Source organism: Eucalyptus grandis, chromosome 5 (assembly GCF_016545825.1).
Source record: "Eucalyptus grandis isolate ANBG69807.140 chromosome 5, ASM1654582v1, whole genome shotgun sequence".
Classification (NCBI taxonomy): Eukaryota; Viridiplantae; Streptophyta; class Magnoliopsida; order Myrtales; family Myrtaceae; genus Eucalyptus; species Eucalyptus grandis.
The window spans coordinates 20,209,530-20,233,447 of record NC_052616.1 but is presented as its reverse complement, the minus strand read 5'-3'; the positions used below and the strand labels follow the sequence as shown (position 1 = coordinate 20,233,447).

General features: G+C 36.9%; 1 protein-coding gene across 1 annotated transcript; it reads right to left on the bottom strand.

The window, feature by feature from the left end:
• Positions 1-1,257: 1,257 nt before the first annotated feature.
• On the bottom strand, positions 1,258-3,261 carry LOC104444419 (cyclin-U4-1). The gene is made up of 2 exons (XM_010058080.3): positions 2,724-3,261; positions 1,258-1,793 (listed from the first exon to the last, which is right to left on the bottom strand). Exons 1-2 carry the CDS (start codon positions 3,062-3,064, stop codon positions 1,526-1,528), a joined length of 609 nt encoding a protein of 202 aa, XP_010056382.1. The 5' UTR covers positions 3,065-3,261; the 3' UTR covers positions 1,258-1,525.
• Positions 3,262-23,918: the final 20,657 nt, after the last annotated feature.

Genomic DNA, 23,918 nt, shown 5'->3' with positions numbered 1-23,918 from the left:
ACAAGAACCGCAATAAGTGCCACAAATAGCCACGACCCAACATACCTCCAAAATGTAATTACCATATTCTTCTTTTGTCCCTTTCTAATTTGTTTTTTAAAAATATTTTCTTTTTAATTTTTTTTTTTTTGGGCAAGCAGACACCCCACTGTCAACTGTCACCACCGAGTAGGACTTTGCCAATAAGCCACTCAAGTCTGGCTTTTCACCGATTTCTTTCCAAGCATGTGACAGCTCTGTGACAGTTACATGATTTATCCTAGACGCATCCTTTGGATGGAAATAATCCTTTGTATTTCTTTTATCATTTTTTTTTAAATCCTATACAAAATATCATAACATATAAAAAGTTAAAAACTCCAAAACTTTATATTTACTCCTCCTTTTTTATGCAATGATCATGGAGAAATCAAACATCCGTTCCTTTCGGATCGTTATGAACATCACAAAGTAAAGTATTCACTCTTAACATGGATGTAGATTTGATGTCCCCTATTGTGGACTTATTTATTGTCTTCATTGTGGCATCGCGATATATGTTTTTTAATTTTGTTTCTTATTGCAACTAATTCAAATCCCTCCAACCCCTAGTTACCACCTATTCCCTCCTCCACCTCCCTCAATCATCTCTATCCATCTTCTTTCCCTCTTGTCCGTTATGGCCCTCCCATGTCTTTTCCTTTTGATTTTCTTTTTTGCCCTTGAAGCCATTTTTCCTTCTCCACGGCTCTTCCATGGCCGTCAGGATCTCGGCCTTGCGATTGAATTCCACGTTTATGGACAAGCCACAATTGACGGATCTAGAGACGTTGCTCTAGGTTTGGAAACTCGAGGATTAGGCTAAAATGGATTGCCATGCGCTGTCATCTCACGAGCGCAGATAATAGATGGGTTCTTATTAGGAGACAGCAAATCGGGGGCCATCTATATGCACTTTTTTGTGGAGTACCTCCAAAGCTAGGAAAAATTATGAATAATGCTAGATATATCAAGTGTGACGATGAATGAGTACATTACATAATATGTGATATTTTGTATTAGATGTTAAATATGGTCGTCCTTTGAAAACCCATTTGCAATATATTGTGTTCCATAATTTTAAAATTCATTACATATAATTTAGTGCATCATAATCTTTGGGATCGATGGTTCTCATGCGGTACTCACATAAATCGTATGCAAGTTAGGAACATCAGCATGTCTAATAAGTCAATAAACAACAAATTCCACCCAAAAAAAAAAAATGAACATCATCAGTTCTGGGGTTTAGAAATGGAAGAAGAAGACTTCATTAGCCAGGCTGTAAAGAAGAAGAAGAGGAGTCTTCGATCTGTACAAAATCATTTGTCCTTTGAAATATCCGAAAAACCAACAAAGAAAACCTCAAAAAAGAAAAAAAAGGCCTAAAAAAATAACCCAAATAAGAAAGAAACAGAGAGCGTTTCCTCCTCACAGTCTAATTAACACGTTAATTGCTGACACCCCAAAAAAAAAAGAAATTAAAAAAGAAAAAAAAGAGAAAGAACTAGACAGCTAATTCTTGCTTTTGATGGGAAGCTTCATCTTCGTTAAAGCAGATGAGGTGGAGCTTCTGCGACCTGCCGTCTTCCACCGCGCCGAGAGGGCACTGCTGCAACATCATCTCGCGCTGCAGATAGGAGCAGTAGGTTTGGAATGCGCTGGGCGTCACGTTGAGGTTGAACCCCAGGCCGAATAGGAAGTCCACTTCCAGGAAGTTCATCTCCATCGTGCTGATCCCACCCACTTTTGCGTAGTAGGCATTATTGTAGTAACTGTTAAGAAAAAAAAAATGGAAAAAATAGGAAGGAAGGAAAAGAAGTCAGTCAGGGGTAACTGAATCATCAAGGGTCATTCTTAGTTAGGCAATGATAATTGTGTATGCGTAACATGAAAGGGATGAGGTTTTCCCTTTTCTTTTTTGGTACGCGTCACCAAATATATAAGTAGTTTTCAACAATGGTGTCATGAAATTGACATGTTTGTCATTAAATCTTGAAATGGTATAATTAGATTTCAAATAGGGTTTTAATCAGTACTCCATGACAGTTTTTTTCCAAAAAAATTTGAATTGGATATCCACGATACATTTGCTTCAAATTAATTATCGTTTCAAAAGAAAAAAAAAATCCAAACCGATTACCCTAATCAGAATCCCAATAAGTCAATGCTTGAAAAGTCAATGGAAAATTTATTTTACATAATCTAAAGAATTAAGTGTAATTTTTAGTAAATTCAAAAACATAAGAATTATGAGATACATTGTACCAATAGAAGGAAATACATTGCTCCTTCCATCCCCTTTTTTTTGACAACTTCGAGAGAAAATGCAACTTAAAGCAACGCCCTTTTAATATCGTCTACTAAGAATCAATGAAACATTCATTAGTTTTCCAAAATTCAGTAGATTCTCCCAGGTTTTCTTCTATTTCCAGTTCTCTCTTTTTCTTTTCTTTTGGAATCTTTTTTATTCTTTCCTAAATGGACAGAATTATCTCAAAAGGTGTTGCACAGAAAGCTGAACAGCTAACCGGAACCAGCAAAGCATCCGCAAAATCACACTCCCTCCAACAAAGGAAAAGAAAAAAAAACTCTATTCAATTTAAAGAAAATGGCAATGCGAGCTGAATTCAGACCGGTTTTCAAACGTTTGGAAATCAAGAATTCACACCAGTACTCCAATTCCAGCGGCAAAAGCAACTCACATGTCGTCCAAGAACTTGGCGGCGACCATGACGCTGGTGATGAGGAGGCGGTGGACGTTGAGGGAGTTGAGCGGGAGCGTCGGCTGCCGCTGCGCGAACCGCTCGAGGTAGACGTAGGCGACCACGAAGCACGAGGGGCTGCAGTTGGCGTACTTGAAGATCCGCTCCAGGTAGCTCCGGATCGAGATGGCGGGCCGCGTCAGGCCGTGGAAGACCGAGATCCTCTGGGGCTGCTGGTGGATCTGGCGGTCCAGGTCGTTGGACTCCGCCGCCTTCTGCAGCAGCGAGGAGAGGAAGGCGATGAGCCGGGGCATCGCGTGCGGGCTCTCGAGATCCGTCATCGGGAACAATTCGTCCTCCTCCTCCTCCTCTTCCGTGCCGTGCCGTGCCGTGCCGTGTCTCCGCCGCCGCCGCCGCCGGAAGTTCTTCCGCTAGTGATGCGTCTCGCCGGCGGTGTTCATGAAGCTCGTGTCGTGCCGTGTTTTTCTTGTTTTGAACTGATTTTTTTTAGTTTGAAAGACACAGAAAGAGATAGAGATTGAGATTATATATAAGGTTTTACAGAAGTGGTAAGGCGGTAGTTAATGGGGGCGATCTGCCGGATTGGCGAAAATACCCCTGAAAAGTGCGCGTTATGGCGATCGTGTCCCTTGGTTTTGAGCTGCCGTTTACTTGGACTCTCGGGCGCTTGTGGGGTCTGAGTTGGAATTATATTTTATAATCATGGCTGGCTTTTCACGCCGTTTTCTTTATTTTTTATTTTTGCTTTTGTTTTTTTATTTTGGGTTTTCAAACTTTTAAATTGGAAAAGAGGGTAATGACTAGAGAGTGAGGGGGCGAAAACGACAAGATCGTGAGATGACTTACTATCTTAGAAAATTTAATCTTATGCTCACAAATATCTGGATTGAGATTAAAAAAAAAAAAAAAGAGTATATTATTTACCATTCACAGCACTCAAGTTTTAATAATGGCTCGCGCATTTTGCATCCCAAATCGATCTCGCATCTCTTACGGATCTTGACCTGATTAAAATTAAAATATCTTGTTAGTGGTGTCTAAAATTAAAAATTAGGCTAAGAATTTATCTTGAATCAAGGGTGGACCTCACACGAGATAATACGCTCGATTTTTTTTATTTTTTTTGGGTTGTAAGGATTGTCTGAACATGGGATGAAAATAAAGCGCGAGCATTTATGTACTTATTTATTTATTTATTTATTTATTTATTTTTATCCAACATTTTTAATCTTTGAGAGAAATTAGGCCACGAGAGCGGCATAAACACAATACCCATCATGTGACGACATGTGAGTGTTGGGTGTCGATCGTAATGTTGGGACCCACTGGTGTAAAGAGGCTGCTTTTCCTGCCTTACGACCCTCATGAAATTTTCAATTTTTTATTTTTATTTTTCTCTTATTTTTCATTTTTCATTTGTTTTGGGGTGAAATGACAAAAGCTGGGAGATCTTTGCATGTGTCATGACCCCCAATAAAGGGGGACGATGTTCGATTGTGCATGTGTTCTGTGAATCTTGGAGCAATCTTGGAGCAATTTGCGCGACATGGAATTGGATTTTGTTGTGATTTGTATGATGGCCTGATACAACCCCCCAAAAGAAAAATAAAAAAATAAAAATTTTGGAAAATGGTTTTTTTTCTTTTTTTTTCCTTCCAAGTTTGAATTTTGAAATATAGAGTGAATTATGGGACATCATTAAAGTAATCACTCACTAAGGAAAATGGTATCGTGATGATGTGGAAAGCTTGGGTGTTTTCCTTTGTAATTTAAAACTTAGGAGGCCCATCGCCACATGGTTGCTTCCTACTTGGGTCAAGTCAGGGAGCATTAGGGTCACTATCAGTGAAAAGGGTTATGTGCAAATTATTTGTTTGAGTTCATCCCAATTCAAGAAAGTCCTCTTTCTCATGAACACAACAAGAATCATCTCAAGTAAATATTTAATAAATAGAAGCATCTCATTAACCTCGTGAATTATATAATATATGAAAATAATACAATTAGTGTGCCATCGACTCTCTTTTGAGCATTGGTGATTGGAAAATGAGATCGTCACTGCTAGCTTCATCTAGATATGTTCCTACAAAATTAAGATATTATGTTAGGGAATTTCACAAAGATCTTAATTTAAGTTATTATTTTAGTCTCTCAGCTTAGTATAGGTTTCTTTCTCGGTTATAGGGGAGCAAAAAATGAGAGTAAAATTGCATAGAAAATCATAAACTTTTTCTCCGTGGGCCATTAATACTATCCCAAACTTATATGAGTAATCCATAAATTACCTCCGGCCATGGTTCCGTCCATAATGACCATTAAAAAACTAATTTGGCGGTGATGAAAAAGTTTTTGGTGTCGGTGTCCCACGGTGAAAACTTAAGGTTTTTTCTTATGAGATTATCTAAAGAGGAGCTTCATGCAATCCAGATTGGACCCACAAGACAATCCGCTTTCCATTTATATATGTTATCTTAAAGAGGAGAACAAGTGAATTTTCCCAAGCTGTAAATTCACCTTTTTTTTCCTCCTTTCCCAAAAACGAATTCAATACTAAAAAATGCCAACTTTGCTCCCTCAACGATACAGTTGTAACAAAGCACTGTTCCTGCCATGGGAAAAACCCTAATGGATATGAGCTGTCCCAGATGTTCGAACCGTGGTACCCTCAAAAGTGAATCTCGTGGTACCATATTACATTATCTAAAACACAATTAATTAAAAAAACCCAATTTTTTAAAAAAGAAAAAGGTATTCTTCCAGGGAATTAGTTAGTGGTGGGGAGATAAATTCAACTGCCCACCTGGAGCCCATGCTCCTATTGGAGTGAAACAGGAGCAAAGCATGTCTTGAGGACAACAGGACATGTCTTTTTCTTCAATTTTATTTTCTTCTTTATTTTTTTCCTCATATTAAAGTAATTTAATAGGGATCCAAAAGCTTGTTGCGTATTGCTGCTTTCGCTTCATGCAACCTCATGCTCTAAACCCCATGTGATGTCCCATGTGATCGCTCCATGCGAAATTTGAGAAAGAACCGTCCCAGGAGTGATGTCCGCCTACTGCAAAAATAAATATAAATTTAATAAGCATATAATATATTTGTATTTACTATGTATTATATAATTTCGAATTTCCAAGAAATAATAATAGAAGAATTTGGTCGGATAAATGCGTGGGTCCAAGAATGAGGGCGGTGGTGTTGTTGTCGTGTATGAATGAGAGCCGGTGGGGGCTTTTCTTGCCTTTTTTCACGACGGTGACCCCTTCACGTAGGGACTAAATATGTGGCCTACGTACTGAAAAAGTTTACATTTTTTTTTCTTAACTTGAAATACTTGAAAATTTTTAAATCAATAAATAATTTCGCGCCGAGTTGGATATTGCTTTTGCGTAACTCTTTTGTGACTCAATCTTCTTTTTTATTTTTGAATCATTGCGTGAAATGTGGCACTTGAAATTAATCGATAATTTCTTTTAATACTTCCTAGATTGGAAGTAAGTGGGTAGGTTGAAATTCATTAGGTGCGATGAAAACATGATTTTCAGAAGCCAAATTGTCGAATTTGCAAAAGGATTTCGAGCTTCAACCAAATTCCCGTATCATATCGACAATTCATACACGGTGATGGGTGTCGGCTTATTTTTTTGGCTCTGTCCTATTAGGATCGGGTCAATTATGTCGATCACTGTTCGAGGCAATTATTTTTGTGTCCTTATTTCTAGGATTAGCTGTGAAATCTAGGGCTCTTCCTCTCCATAGACGTGGGGGGGACCAAACAAGGAGTCAAACGTACTGCTCGAACGACACAAAGCCTCCGGAGTCCATGGATGCACGTCGGATTGAAAGCGTCACCGACACAAATTGGTGAGTGATACAAATCGGATCTTCTATAGACGTGGGATTCGGTTCGCGTATCGACAACAGACCCACATCGCACCACGAGACGTGAAGGTGGTGAGGCAGGTTGTCAAGTGAGCGTGCTTCCTTACTTAAACCTAATTTGCAGACATAAATGCCAAACGAATTAAGAAAATATTAGGCCTAGTACCCTTAAAAAAAAAACCAACTTTAGGTCTAATTTCAATTCTAACCTAAACTTTTTCTTCTTTTTTTGTCCCTTGAAAAACTCGCAACTTTTATGTCCATTCCCAATTCTCCCATTATTTCTTTTGTTTCGTAAAAAACTGCCAACTATTGCTTGAGTCCCAAATCTGCCCTTATTAACCTCCGTCCAAAATTTCTCATGGACAACCAAGAGATGGAAAACTCCTACACACGAGCTATTTGAGCATCCCAAGCAGCGTGTCTCAAGTGCAAACTCTTCGATAGCAGAAGATGGTAAACTCTCGAGCACAAGAGATTAAAGATTATACGTAAAATCGAAGATAACCAAGTGAGATGGAGGGAAGACTCTTAAGAGTAAGATCAATCGAAGAAAGCCAACCCTAACTACTCTAGTTTTTACCTATTTTTAGATCCAAGAATACATCATTGAGGCTGACAGGGAAATTCATCTCTAAAAGTCATCTTCTTGGATTTGAAATTTGGGAAAAACTGGAGTAATGACATGGAAATAACACATAGGATCATTAAGGGTGATATTGGACCATGGGCTCATGGGAGGATATGAGACTCAATTATAAGTCAGTGGTTCTTATGAAACAAAAAGAAAATTTATGGTAGAATTAAAACTGGATCTAAATGATAAAATTGGGATTAAAACTAAAGTGGAGAATTTTTTTGGGTAATGGACCAGAAAATGTCGCATATAGAATCATCCGTTAGATATAGCCCTAGTTTATGAGCAAATTAAAATAAAAGCTTGTGTTTCGAATTCTCTTTCTCGCTTTTATTGTTTATTTATTTGAGATTGTGTATCGAATCTTATTATTGTGCATGCAGATGGAGTTCTGCATCGACTGCAACATCATGAGGTATTGTTTAGAATTATTGGTCATGGCCATCCACAAAAGCAGCGGTCATTCGCACTCTAGCACGAGCCTTATGGACAACCCGATCCATAGATCAAGCGTGTGGAAGAGCCAGAAGTGTGGGTATGTACTCAAAGTTCCAAGCCTTGGAGGATTCCTAGGTTGTCGACTACTACGAAAACAATCAATCGAACAATAAAAATGTTGTAAACTTAGTATATTATTATTTGTTGTAATCAATAAAATTAAACTGAAATATAATTATGACAATGGGATAGCAAATTTGATAACGATCAAGTCAATGAACAAATGCATTGAATGAATTTTCTTAACAAGGGAAGATGACAAAATTACAAATCAAATATAGATTTACAAAATCACTATAAAATCATAATAGAACTAAACAGTAGATGAGGTACAAATTACCAAATCTTCTTAAGGCGATTAGCTTATGCTAAAAATGCTTTGCAAATTTACAAACTTTGTCTCCCAAAAGTTAACTCCCCGAATATGTTTGCATAAACACTATGCAAATATGACTTGATTGAACTTTTCCTCAAACTGGCAAAATTAAAGATTAAAACAGTTATCTAAGCATAGAAGTGTTGTATATTCTTTGTTTTTCTTTGAAGAACAATTTGTTTCAATTTATAATGTTTGAAAGGATAGGAACTAAAGAGACATATTTAAAAGGACATGAATGTACATGTCTTTTAAAGGCAAAGAAACTACTATAGAAAATTAAAAGGACATGAATGTACATGTCTTTTAAAGGCAAAGAAACTACTATAGAAATTTGAAAGGACATGAATTGAAGAGACATGTATGTTTTGCTCACTTTACATAGTTTGGTTTGTGTAACATATGTCCACGGTGAGAATAGTATAGAATTCCACTATGGACCAAGCAATATAATGAAGACTATAACCACACTTAAGTCACTCAAATACTCTTAGTATTCACAACCCTCAATTACACATAATAACTAACATAGTGTTTAACCCCATAATTTCTCACAAAATAATCTCTCAATCTTGCCAAAAAAAGAAAAATCACAAATCTTACTATAAGATTTATTGGTCTCAACAATCCGTTACTTCAGGGTGCAATTCACGAAAAAATAGCCTTATTGATATTCTTTACAAATAAAACCCTTTTTATATATAGACAATAATTGGATCTAAAAGACAAAAACCTACTTAAACTCTATAAATAGGAAATCAACTTCAACTAGGAAACCAATTTATATTATGAAAGTTTCATTTTAGATTGAAACTCGAGATAAATTCACGCCATTGGATTCAAACCGACTTGATGGAAAGAGAGGTCTCTGTGTGCCTTGTTGATGTTGGAGTAGCAGGCTTTGTTGATCAATTCACGTTGAAGATGTCGATTATGCAAGGGTGGATAAGTTATTGATTCAGTGAATGAGTTATCGATTTCATGGTTGTTGATATCAATTTACAAGCTTGTTATTGATTTCAAGACTATTAATTGACTATCTAGCAATCAAAGGCTACTCTTGACAATTTTCTTTGCTTTTTGATGACCTTTCGAGGTGTCGATTAGGCTGCCCAAGCTAGAGAATTAATTTAGAGTTTAATTTTAATTACTTGCATTTGGTCAAATGTTTTTAGTCCTAGTCTTAATTGTGCTGTAGGTTTCAAGTATCAAAAGTTCAAGGCTCTAGGGCTGCATTTGATAGTTACGATAAAATTCGAGATATGATAAAATTTATACTATTCTAAGTTTGGTGTCTACTCAAGACAAGATAAAATCAAGTATAATGGAGATATAACCTAGATAAAATTATCTCATGGAGTAAGTAGAATAAAAGTGGATAAAATTTCTAATATCTATAATGGAAAAATTATTTTTCTCGAATAATAAACTTCTTAAATCGACATTTAAATTGAATTCTAATATGAGAAGTTCACCATAACAAAAAAAAAAAAAAAAAAAAAAAAAAAGAAATGTTTAGTTTTTTTTAATTTAATCTTATTTCAAATTTAATTCTATCTTATCATATAAATTTAATATATAATATATATTTATATTTATTACATATTTTAGGTGTTTTAGTATTTTAGGTATATTAGCACATTTTAATTTTTAATAAATTTTTATCAGAGAATGATGGAAAGGGAAGAAAGAAAGAAATAAATAAATTAACTAAAAAAGAGAGGATACAAACTAAAAAAGAAAATTAAAACAATGTAAACAAGAGTGTTGCGAGAGATTTTTGCCATCTTTATTTATAAAATTATTGGTTCATTTATATTAATATGTCATTTATACCAAACAATATATATGATATGATATAAATATATATTATATGATATAAATATATATGATTTTATTACTATAATCATCAAATAGTAGATAAGATATAGCAAAATCCTTGGATAAATCCTATCATACCTAATTCTATCTTAGTCAGAAATCCAAACTACCAAACGCAACCTAAGTGTGTTTTAATGCATTTTATAGTACCTAGGACTTTGTTATGTTTCTAGTTCCTATGTCTTTAATTAACTAGGTAGTTTCTTGTCTTCAATCTTTAGTTTATTTTCTATGTAATATTCCCTCTATATATTGAGGTGAATACTCAAATATAAGATAGTGAATTTTGGGTATATGAATATATGAGATTTTTCTCTATATGAGCAAATACCTTTTGAGAGTGGATTACGCCTAGCTTCTGAATCCTTGGAAGGTGAATTTTTTCTTGGTGGCAAGCCAAAGAAGCGCTGTATCCTAGGCTAGTGATTTTCTTGTAGTCCTTGGTGGTGAGTTTGTTTAATCTCGAAGTCCTACATCCCTACATCCCAGACAAATGATTTCTGTAGGCCTTGGTGGTGAGTTTTGTCAATCCTAATCTAGATCCTTGGCCGGTGGTGCGTCCTGTACACCTTGTTTCTGATCATAATCTATCCTACTTTCATATTCATCCATTGACATCCTCCCCTCCATACACTCATCCATCATCGATTATCACTCAAGACAACTCTCGCCCATCCCACAAGTACATCACTTCTCAAGATGAGATTCTCATCGACCTAGATTGAGATAAGAATGAATGCTTCGCGGTGTGGTTAGGTGGAACATTTTTCGAGAATGCAGCAATTAAAATAATTGTAATAAGGAGATTTTTCAAGTTATATAGAGTCCTATGTTTATCACGGGAGGCGAACTTTTGGAAAACTCTATTATTATATTTTTTTCATAATCGAACTTGAGCAACAACTCCGTGATAAACCAAACGTATCATTTAAAGTATATTCAAAATCAAGTTGTACTAATATAATTCATGAATAAGGGAAAGTCGTAAATCTTTGTTTGCACGATATACAGTTATAATATCAAAATAAAAATTGCTTAAATAACTCGAACATCTCTAGTACTTTCGGTAGGGTAAATTAGTTAGAGACCCTTTCAATTTGTTCAAATTACTCGGACACTCCTTAAAAGATACTTGACACCCGTTCTATTTTGCCCAAATTATAATCCATGTTATCTAATAGATACATCAATTGAACACAGATTGCTCAATTCCAAGATAATTAGGATAACATGCCATGACAAAATAAGTGAGATCCAAGTGAAACTCAATGAATTGCATTAGACTTTAGGAATACTATATGAAGGTCGAGCGGTTGTTTAGTAAACTGAGTCATGACGAGCTATAATCCTTCTTAATTCATCATTCGAACCAGCACTTGATTCAGTTGGGTGAAGTCTGATTTCGACTTTAGAGGAGAATCAGTGAAGACACTAATCTAAGATCAGAAACTACCTGGCTCGATGATCGAAAACATGTGAAGACAAGGCCATGATACGATTGTAGAAAGGAAGTGTAAAAAGGAAATGAAAAAGACAGCAGCTAATCCTGTTGCTAGAAGGAGGTCTTGAATTCCTCTTAATGAATCGTCCAAATGGCTCAAAAATCATCCGCAGTATCGACTAAACGAAGTAGACATTATCCCCCAGAGAAGCCAATTCACCAGGAGCAGAAGCAGAAGCAGAAGCAGAAGCAGAAACTTCTTCATTTACAAACAGGCCGTCCCTCCAAAGCACCGAGTGCGCCAGAATGACCGGTAGTCCGATCCACAGAGTCGCGAAAAGGTGAACTGCAGCCTGCGTTAGAATGAGCCCCACGATGGTAACGATCGCCATAAGCACCAGGATGGCCATTTTGTCAAAAGCTCTGTGTATGCAAGCTTTTGGCATCAGCTGCAGCATCATAAGGTACTGTTTAGTGATGATGGTCGTGGCTATCAGTAGAAGCAGAGAGACTTTGCACTTCAGCACGAGGCTTATGGACAAGCCGGCCCACAGAACGAGCACATAAAACAGGCCGAAGTGGCACAAGTTCTTGATGATCCAGGTGGCCGCCACTTCCGGGGTTGCGGGGAGGTTGAACAGGAACGCGAGCTTGGCGTTGTTCAGGGACTTCACCTTTGGCTTGTGGGGAGTCTCCATGAGGGGAGTCGATGAAGAGATGGAGGATGGTCTGTGAGTAATTCCATGGTCGGACATGTCTTGATTTAGGAGATGAAAGGAAGACGAGGGAGAGAGATGTGTGAGAATGGAGATGAATTTTTTTTTTTTTTTTTGGAGTCTAAAACGGTAATATATTGCTAACGCAAATTAGAGGAACCGTTCCGTATCATAACCGAGTACATAAGATCTAGTAGAAACAGAGGAGGAGAAGAAAGCCAAGCAGAAGAAAGTAAAGAAGCCCCATGGGCTTTTGCGGCCCGATCAGCAAAAGCATTCGCCTCGTGTCTGCAGTGCCGAACTTGCAAATTAGGGAAACGAAGCAAGAGAGTCGTACAGTCATCGAATAGCACTCTGCTCTCCCGTGGCGTCATGTTAGGGTTATGGAGGGCTTCCATGAGGACTGCGCAGTCCGATTCCAGCACTTATCGATCTGTGGCTTTCCCTTGCTGCAGTAGGAATTGAAGAGTAAGAGAAAAGGCGAGCACCTCTGCTTGCAAGGCTGAGGAAGCATTAACGGTGCGTGTAAACCCGTCGATCAGAATGCCTGAGAAGTTCCGGCAAACACAAGCCACCGATGCTTCATTTGGGGCAGAAGGGTAAGAAGCATCTATATTAACTTTAATCACTCCCTGTTCTGGTGGCTGCCATCGTTGAGTTTCTGCTGAAAGCCGCGAGCTGTGTTTTGGCTTCTTTCCATTATAGCACCGACCGAACTGGACGTTTGCTAAGGCCGCCTGCGCCACCTGCTCCGAGTATGGTCTCTACTGACGGAAGACAGAATTATTACGAGCTTTCCAGATCTGCCAAGGGATGGATGCAGTAGTCTCCAATACTGGTAAGCCTTCTCTGTTATCTAGTAGATCTACCAGCCAGCTTTCAATTCTGTGAACACCTCGAAAATATATTGTGATGTTAACCAAAGAATCAGACCAAATAGCACTTGTCCAGGGGCAAGTGCTATTTCGTCGAAAATATATGGCGCGGTGTATTGGACTTAGTCGAGGGTATGCGGAGGAGTAAGTGTCAGGGACGGCATCGGGCTGTAAATTAAGATAATACAGAGAGCAGACGAGGTAGAGTCATGATAGGGACGTTCGTTTTTGGTTGGCGGGAATCTTGACCCTGAACATTCCAACAAGAGACTGCTCAAACTTTTCGTCAAGCACTCTTGAAAGTCTCTCGGGATGTCAATTTAGTCTTAAACTTTTCAATTTTTATCAATTTAATTATATAACTTTGCTCGAAATTCCAATGCAGTCATTCCCATTAATTTTAGCCGACAATTGATGATGTAGTAGCATGCCACATAGAATGGCCGATGATAACTGGATTGCCACATTAGTTATTTTCGGTGACAATTGATTGGAAAGACTGTATTTAAATTTTGTGCAAAGATTTAAGGGCTATATTGACAAAATTAAAAAGTTCACAATTGAATTGATATCTATATAATAATCTAGGAATGTAATCTTTTCAATTAATTTTAATAGAAAGTCGACAATATAATAATGTGTCACATAGAACAACCAACAATAACTAAACTATCACATCAGCAATTTCTAGTGAAAATTAATTGGAATACTACATTGAAATTTCGTACAAAGATTTATGGTTTTATTGATAAAATAAAAAAGTTTACAACTGAACTAACATGTGTACAATAAGTTTGGGACTAATAGGGTAATTTTTCCTATTTTTATTTCAACTTAATATTATCTTTCAATCAAACCTGTAAAATTAATCGTTGCTTATTTCTATAATGAAACGGCTATGCTTTCCCGAGCGAACTCTCCAGGCATCACCACCAATTGTGCATTACTAAATGCTCAGTACACTTTTAGGATCAAAGGCAAAACGTTCTGGACCTTGGTCCGATAATTCTCTTTTCTCATATTATTACCGTACATCAGGAGTGGTTCTTAACATAGGACGATTTTAAAACTACTGAGGATTCGCCCCAATGGCCACCCTTCCAACTTGGAAGGGGGAGGTTGGGGGTTTAAATCCCCACCTTCTTAGGGGGGGATTGGGGTGGGAACGATTTCATTTCAGGAGTGGGTTTCAACTCCTACGCCCTGCAATGAGGCAATGGCAAAAGTTTGAGAGTGAGTGTTAGAATATGATTAGAGTAGGATCGACCAAAAAAAAAAACATAAGACGATTTAAAAATTAGTTAAACATTCTCATTTAAACGCACTGTCTTCTTAATGATGGAAGATTGAACGCAATTATTGGATACCAAAATTTTTTTTTTTTTTTTTTTTTGGTCGAAGGATACCAAAAGAGTTTGTTCGGACGGAATACGGAGGAGTTTGCAAAGAGGCCTGATTCCCTCTAGAGGCCGAGACCACCTTGCAAGGGCCATGAATGACTTAAGTCCAAACATTTGGCTTATGCAAATGATCCTAACCTATAGTAATTGGCATGTAATTGATGAGATTTGAACAAGTGGTCCTCAGTTTCTGAACTGAAAATCCTTCGATGCCTCAACCAACCATGCGAAACCTAGGGTTTGCTTTATATCATATTGCCAGCTTTTTGCTTAATTGTTTAGAGATTACCAACTATTCCAACAAATCATCAAGATTTATTTACTTCACTACCAACATTTAAAAACTACAAATTGTTATATATAATTGTTGACCCAAATTTGAGCAACTTATTAACTTTTTTTCCAATTAAATTACTAGTTAGTTTTAGGTTGCGCGCTCTTATTTAAGTTACTTCCCAATCTTCATTGGGTCATTTCAAAATTTCCATCTTTTGTAACACGTTACCAACTTTTATTTCTGTAACTTATCAATGCTCTTACATTACCGACTTTTATGTCAAATCACTAATCTAAATTTGAGTTGCTTAACCGTTTTTTTTTTCTTGACTTAAGTTAGCAACTAACATTAATTACCAGTCATTTATCAAGTTTTATTAAGCTGTTTCAGAATTGCCTTCTACTGTGAATTTATAATCTTATAAACATTCTTAAATTCACCAATTTTTCGACAATTTACCAATTTTTTTGAGGTACTTACTAATATTTTGCTAAGGAAGTTATAAACAATGATTCCTTTACTAACTTTTAATTTTGGAAAAATAACACAAATGATTCTTGAACTTTGGCCAAATATATAGTGTCATATCTAAAAAATATTTAATTTGTTCATTGTGGTCTAAGAACTTTGGCTCAATGTGTATTGTCGTCCTTAAACTTTTAATTTGCTCAATATAATTTAGGAACTTTGATCCAATGTTTGTCCCCAAAAATTTTAAATATTTTCCTATAATCAAGGGATGACATTGAATATTTACCAATAGTTTATGAACCGCATTAAATAAATTACAAGTTTATGGACAATCATTTATGCTCTTATCCCTTTTAATAGCTGAACAACCTTTATTTTGTTGTTTGATAATTATCGACTTTGTAGCAAATAACCAACTTTTATTTGCAACATATCAGATTTCACTTGCGTAAATCAGTCACTCAACTTTTTAAATACACAGACCAAAAGAATATTTTAAAATACTGTTGAAAATCAATTACTATAATTTCAAGTTATGATTAAGGAAAGGTCATAAATGTTTATTTTCCATGATAAACAATTATAATTTCAAAATAAAATTGCTTAAAATACTTGGACATCTCTAGTATTTTCAGTAGGATTAATCAATAAAAGACCCCTTCAAATTTGTACAAATTATTCGAATGCCCCTTGAATTACTCGACACCCATTCCATTTTGCTCAAATTATGATCACATTATCGGTTAAATACGTCATCAGAATACAAATTGCTCAAACCAAGATAATTAGGATAAGGTGTCGTGACAAGGTAAGTGAGATCCAAGTGAAACTCGACAAATTACATTAGCTAATTCAAATTAAAGGACGTCCTTTCAAACAAATTCTATCATTTAATTAGCAAACAACCAATGTACTTAAACCTTCATACCAAATTTATAGGCAGGAATCTGAACATACGTCATGCTAAAGAGTCAAATGTATCATGACAAGTACTATGATCCTTCCGGATTTAACATTCGATCTAGTACTTGTGTTCGGTTGGCTAATAACAATGAAAAAAGAAAGTCCGATTACGACATTGAAGGAGAATCAGCAAAGGGAAACATCTTCTTATTCACTCATCTGAGATCAGTGCTCTCTGGAGCAATGATTGAAAACATGCGAAGACTAAGCCATAATGCAATTGTAGAAAGGGAGTAAAACAGGAAATGCCATCGTGTTGCTTGTAGGGGGTCTTGATTTCTTCTTAATCGGTTGCCTGGATATCTCCGAAATCGTCGCAACGTTGATTAAACTGATTAAACATTATCTACTAGTGGAGCCAAATCAGCATCAGCAGAAGCAGGAGCAGAAGCAGGAGCAGAAGCAGGAGCAGAAGCTTCCTCGTTTATGAACCCGCCATCCCTCCAAAGTACCATATGAACCAAAATGAGCGGTATTCCAATCCCCAGAGTCGCAAAAAGGTGAATCGCCACCTCTGCCAGAATGAGTGCCACAGTGGTAACAATTGCCAGAGGCACCAGGCCGAGCATTTTGTCGACAGCTTTTTCTATGCAATGGAGTTCGGCATCAGTCGTAACATGATAAGGTACTGATTAGTGACAATGGTCGTGGCCATCAGCTGCAGCAGAGAGAATTGGCGCGCTGGCAGGAGGCTTATGGACAATCTGATCCACAGAACGAGCACATAGAAGAGGCCAAAGTGGGGGAGGTTCTTGATGATCCGGGCGGCTGCGGCTTCCGCGGTGGCCGGCAGGCCGAATGGGAACCCGAGCTTGATGTTGTTCAGGGATTTCACTTTTGGATCGTCGGGAGTATTCATTAGGGGAGTTGATGAAGACACGGTGGATGGCCTTTGAGTTATCCCAACGTTGGACATGTTTTTGATGTGGAGATGAAACGAAGATTAGAGAGAGAGACGAGTGAGGATGGTGATATATGTATGGTGCTGTGTATTGGACTCGGGCTGTAAATAAGATATATAAGAGCAGGCGAGCTAGAGTCATGACAAGAACGCTCTTTTATGCTGGCGAGAGATCCAACAAGAGACCGCTCTACTTTTCATCGAGCACCTGGGGAACATCTCAAGATCAGAAAAGTCTCAACGCCTGCGTTAAATTATCATTGACTCGATTTCATGTCAACATCACCGATCGAAAGACTTTGTTTTTGTCTGTCGCATCGTCTTTGAAATGATATGCTAAACAAACCATACCAGTACTTGAGACTAAATCAATGTTTATTTGACTGTTTTCAATGATTGAATGACCAAAGCCGCAGAATAAGACAATGACATTAAGTATGGCTGAGACGATGCATCTTATGCCGTGGTATTTCCAGCCTCGCATTGTTTTTCCCGACTTGCTGTAATTGTGATTCGTGCTTAACATTTTCGATCAAATCGTCTTTTCCTGTGTTGCTGCCCTTACCTTACCATATCTGAACATTGATACAGTGAGCACTCGGATTTACGGAACTTACCATTCTAAAGTGAGAATATAATGCCAAATCACGCTCAAGGTACCTTGTATTCACAGTTTAAAAGGTGAACAAGAAAAGAAAAAATCTCGAGTCCAGGGGCTCTAAGTTTAGTCTGCAGTATCAAGCACTTGCGTATACATGCCTGATTGAATCAAAATCAAAATTATTTGCTGAGGACCAAGAATGAAGATGAAACATAAAATATACCATTGCCATGGTCCGAATAATGTTTCTGAGGGAGATCTTACTGGCTAAAATGGCAAAAAATTGGAGAAATAATGGGCTAACTATAAGAAATTAAGCTTTCAACCCAGAAAGCAGAAACCCCTCTAGCAGATCAGACAATTATGGAAGAAAGCAGCAGCGAATAAGCTGAGGTCAATTAGGGAAGAATTAACTTCATTCTGCCCGAAAATAGGTACAGCGGGTGCACATATCTGTCATCAAATTAAACGCAAGAGTATCCATCTACACATTGCTTTCCCCATTTCCTCAGGTAGTCATAATTGGAAAATTTTTGCACCAATAGAAGCATAACAATTGACTCCCACCGGACCATAATACATGTTCGAGAAAAGCAAATCTATACTACGTGACGCTCTGGCGATTTATCTTGAAACAAACCAGTGCTGCTGGTACCCTAAAGAAGAAGGGACTCCCTTGCAAGACTTCCAGCTCAAAAATGTCACCTACCTTATAAGGTGAGGCTTTTGATGATGTCTTTTTCCTTGTCAAAACATGAGTCTCATATTGTCATTGACGAAGGTGAAGACTCTTGCTGTATCTCTGAAAACCTTGCCCAGATTCTAGTATTATCATTTGTTTGCTAATGAGAGGACATGTGGAGGCTTTTTACTGAATATCTTAATCACTTAAAAGTCCTTTTTCTGATATGGGACAGCGAACATACAACTGTCGATGGATTCAAGTGTTTATTCTACGTAAAAGGTTCGGCAAGAGTTCGTCTTTAAATTGATCTTCCTCCAATTATGCTCGTAATTGTTCTTACGGTGCCCTCACTGTGACGTGATTAATTATTAGGCTAAAATTTTCCTTGTGATTTTCTTATAAGAGTTTTTTTTTTTTTTTTTTATTAATGTGGGCTACATTTATTGAGATTAATATTTACCGTTTTACGAAGTTGGTCTAATAAAGTGAGATATAAATATTCTTAATTAATCTAATATGAGATGGCTTGTAGACCATGTAAAGCCTCACCTATGTTGTAAAGGATCCGGGGCTTAAAAATCTATAAATAGTGCTCATATCCCTTCTTTAACCTTAAAAATGCACAAATTACCTCACATAAAGAGTATTTGCTATCCGACCAAAAAAAAAAAAAATGAGCATTTACTAAACACTGAGATAAAGGATGGTCTCATTGAGCTAGTTATGCGGAAGGCAAAAAAGGAGAAACACTTGAACTTTGGATTTTCGATGTTCCTCGTTAAGAATGATGGATTCAAAATCAAGTGCACAAATCTCTTTATCTTTATTAATGTGTTCACCTTTCTAGCTATGGGCTTACATTTCTAGGTCATGGAACCCAAACTATTTGTTCATGGGAATTCAAAAATTTGGGATCAATTATATAAAAGTTGGCCTAGATGCTTGTGATTTTCAATTCTACTATCTATTAGTATTCTCAGCACAAGGAAAAAAAAAAGATATTCTCAATGAAAGTATCATGTAACTAGCTCAACCGGTTGTACTCTTTGGAAGCACTTAAATGATCGACTAAAAAGTAATATGATACTTAACTGATTGAAAAAAAAGAAAAAAGTTTTAACACTCAAGAGAGTAATGTACATATGTTATGTCACTCAAGTGATTGAAAAAAATTGCAATGCTCGAGTGAGTGTCATATGAAAATTATGATACCCATGATATTTTTTTTTTTCAAATTTCCATCGCGCAACTACTTGTGTAAAGAAAATTTTACACTAACAATGCACCTCTTATATATCTCAAAAGAAAGTTAGGAGAGTGAAATGTAGAGAAAGGAAAGTTTGTATCTCTTTCTAGGCCCATCCTATTTCCTCCCAAAATGCAAGAAAATGGGAGGAAATGAGACAATTCTTTTTTCCCAAAAATACCCTTCAGTTTGGTTGCAAAAATTAATAAAGCAAAATTTGATTTAGTCATTTCCGTTCACACATTGTTTTCCTTTGATGCACGTGCCATCAAGAGAGGGGAAATTACAATTTCCGCTCATTTCCTTTTTTTCTTTTTCCTATTTGCCTTTCAAATAATTTAATAGTTGAGTTTAATCAACAACAATAGGTACAACCAACTCTTAATTAGGAATGAGCGATTTTAATATTAGGCTAGTTCAGCTCTGGAACCACATGCAGAGGGTCGATTCCTAAATTTTGGAACCTAAGCCGATCATGTAAACCTAGAACAGAACCTGAACCAACTCGGTTTGATTCTTGGGGTCAGTGTAGGAAACCTATTGATTTTTTTTTTTTTGACTTTATGTTTTTGTATTCTTTGAGAGGTCAAGCTAAGTACATATTCACTAACACGTAATATTTTAGAAGCACGATACTAAGCAACAAAACGACGAGAAGTAAAATACCGGTAAAAAAAAAAAAACAAAAATCTAAAGCAATAGAGAACTATCCAACTCATCTTTCAGTCGAGCAAAACGAAAGTTAAAGTAATAATAGAAATCTTTGCCAAAAGCATGTGACGTAAATCAAAAAGGTTCTCCCTTGCCTTTCCTTCCCTCATTTGCAAGCTCTTCGACTTCCGCAATGACCCCACTTCCTCTCCCTACCGTAAATGGATCAACAACAGTCCTCGACTCCAACAATCCCGACCTTATCACTTGGGTTTCGACCTCTTTACCCCTAACGATGCCCTATTGAGCTCAATTTTCCCGATCGATCAACTGGGCCTCTTGAAGTTCGTGTTCCTCGACGAGTGGCTATTGGAATGGGCCCGCTTCATGCTCATCAACAGCAAGGATGGGCACGTGCTGGCTAAATTGTGAAATCTGTATTTGGATCAAATTGCCTTCTGAATTAGGGTTCGAAGAATTTGGGAAATTGGTTGATTTGTCTAAATTAAGGTTTGCATTTGGGGAAAAGTAAGGGTAGACGTCATTTGGGTCTATTAATGCTGACTTGGAGCCATGTCGTTAAAAAAAAATTGATAAAATATTGCCACGCTAGATTTTCGACATCCCAAATTGGCATTGATACTTAAGTGATCCAACAAAAAATTTTGACCTTAAATGAGTGTCGTACGTAAGTTATGGCACTTTTAGTATCGTTTTTCATCATCCTCGTTCACATCTCCTCATTAGGGGCATATATGTAGGACCCCCCCGGTGCACACTAAAAGAGCAAGTAATATTTTTATGGGAGAAATTATTCAATCATTTCTAAATCTACTATACGGATGTCAATTCAATCCTCAAGTTTTCAATTTTGCCACTTTAGTCAAGAAATTCCAATATAGTCATTCCAACTAATTTTTGTACGAAACAACTAATATAATAATGTGCCACTTAGGATAATTGGTGATGGTTGGACTGTTAAGGGTGTTCAAAAGAACGGGACCTGCCCGAACCGCTCGGAACCGGTGATTCTTAAGGGAACTAGTCGATTCCCGGTTCTATGGGCGAGATCCACCCACCCGCCTACCCGGACTGAACTTGTTATATTATAATAATATATTATTTTTAATATTAAAAAAATCAAAATTAGCAAATCTAAAATTTAGGGCTCCAATGATCATCTTATTTCAATTTACTACTCTCCTACTCCATCTTGTCTCTCTTAGTTCAAAATCTCCCCGAGCTCCCTCTTCCTCTCTAATTCATCTCCAGATCTACTCATCTCCTTTTGAGTCCTAGTCCGAAGTCAGTGAAACAGTGAGTTAATTCTCTTTTCCTCATTTGAACTTGAACTCTCTCTCCACGTCGTTGCCACCTCCGCATTCACTATCACTATCGTCCTTTTCGTTGTTGGGCTCATCCCGCTTCTACCTCCCCTCTTCCTCCTCCCCCTCCTCAGGCTTCTCCCCATCATCCTCATCTTCGGGGACGGGCAAACTCTAGGTCTAAGAATGGCTCATCGTCCCCATTATCCTCCTTATTGTCAATCTCAAGGGAGGAGTGGGAGACGACGGAGGCGGTGGCCAAGATGGTGGTGGTGGCCAAGACGGAAGCAGAGCGAGGGTCGCGACGGGTTGAAGGTGAAAAGGGGAAGGTGTGGAGGTTGAACCGATTCTGTGGATCCACCTAGGAACCGGACCGGACCGGCAATCCGGTTCCCAGGTGGATCCATGCAATTAGCGGGCAGTTCTTGGTTCCAATTTTTCAGAACCAATTCTCAACGGCAGTTCCCGGTTCTAGGTCGGGAACCGCCCGCCCAAACCATGCACACCCCTATTGATTGTAATGTTAGCAATTTATGGCAAAAATTGACTAGAAGGACTATACTGAAGTTTCACATAATATTTAGGATTAAATTAGCATAAGCAAAAGGTTTAATTGAATCGACATGTGTACAATGTGTTTATAACTAATTAGGTAATTTCCCAAATTTTTATTCCAAAGTAATACAATTTAGGGTTAAAATAACGGAAAATAATAAATTGGTATACACATGAAAAAATTATCACAAATTAATTTTTTTTACCACAAAAAACTCCAAAGTAATACAATTTAGGGTTAAAATAACGGAAAATAATAAATTGGTATACACATGAAAAATTTATCACAAATTAATTTTTTTACCACAAAAAACTCCAAACTTGTATACTTTTGTAATCAATTTACTCAAAACTAATTTTAAAAACTTCAAATTAATACATTTCCAATTTACCTTCATTTAGTTTTCAATAAAAAAAAAAGATTAATATTCCAAAAAACCATAATACGGTACACCTATAACAAATAGAGAGTAAAAACCCAAACTGGTACACTTGTCAACTATCACTTGTCATTCAACCTAATATTTTGATGATAAAATTTAACAGAAAACTAGTAAAAAGCAAATTTGTCAATTTGGATTTATCATGATATTAACCCACAATTTATTGAGCAAACCTATAGATTAATAGTTGCTTGTAGGGTGTGCAACTAAAGCGGTTCTACTCAGGAACCGGATTAAACCGGCAAAAAAAAAGGTTCAAGAATAGATTCCAAATTTTTAGAACCGGTTGCAACTGGTTCAAGAGCAAGTTTCAAGTGAATACCCACTCAAGAACCGGTTTTGAAACATGTTTTATAAGCTAAAAAACCAAAACCCTAATTTCTTTTTCTCCTAAATTATGCTCAGCACTCTTTCATCATTTTCTTCCTCAAAACTCCTCTCTAGTCTTTTCTCTTCCCTTAAATTTTTTAAGGATGAATGGGTAAAAAAGTTTTATAATTTATGTTTTATGTCTCGTGTTTAAACTTCTTATCATTTATAATTGTACATAATTACGTATTTATCTTATGTAGTTTTGTTTTTGGCAAATTAAGATTAAGATTTTCGTTGTTCATCTTTTACTTTGAATCATTTTATTACTCATAACCTCACATGATTTTATCGTAAAAAATGAGCCAAAAAAAGGAACAAAAAAATAAAATAGGTTATCGAGTAGACCTTGGAACCAAATTGAAAAATAGGGTAGGTTCCAAAATCGATTCCAAGCAAAAAAGATAGGTTCTAAGGTCTAAAAATTAGGAACCAGTTATAACAATGTAGGTTCCAGCTTCTAACTCTAGAACTTACCCACCCTAAAACTAATTACCCCTAGTCACTTATTTCCATAATGAAACAGCTATGCTTGCCCAAGTGCACTCTCCCGGCATCACCACAAATTGTGCATTCATATGTTTAGTACACTTTCAGGATCAAAATTAAAACTTTTTGGGCCTTGGTCTAGACATTCTCTTATCTCAAAATATTACCATTCATTAGAGGGGGTTCTTAACATAGGACAATCCAAATCGGTTAACATTCTCATTAAAACCAGATGTATCTTCTTAATGATAGAAGATTGAGGGTGATTATTGGAAACAAAAAAAAAGTTCGTTCGTGCAAGACTATGGAGGAGATTGTATAGAGACCCACCTGTCTAAAGGCGCTGGATCACCTTACAAGGGCTACAAACGACTTAAGTCTAGATATTTAGCTTATACAAGTAATCCTCGCCTATAATAGTTAACACACGACTTTGTCAAACCAAGATAATTAGGACAATAGACAAAATAAGTGAGATCCGAGCGAAACGTG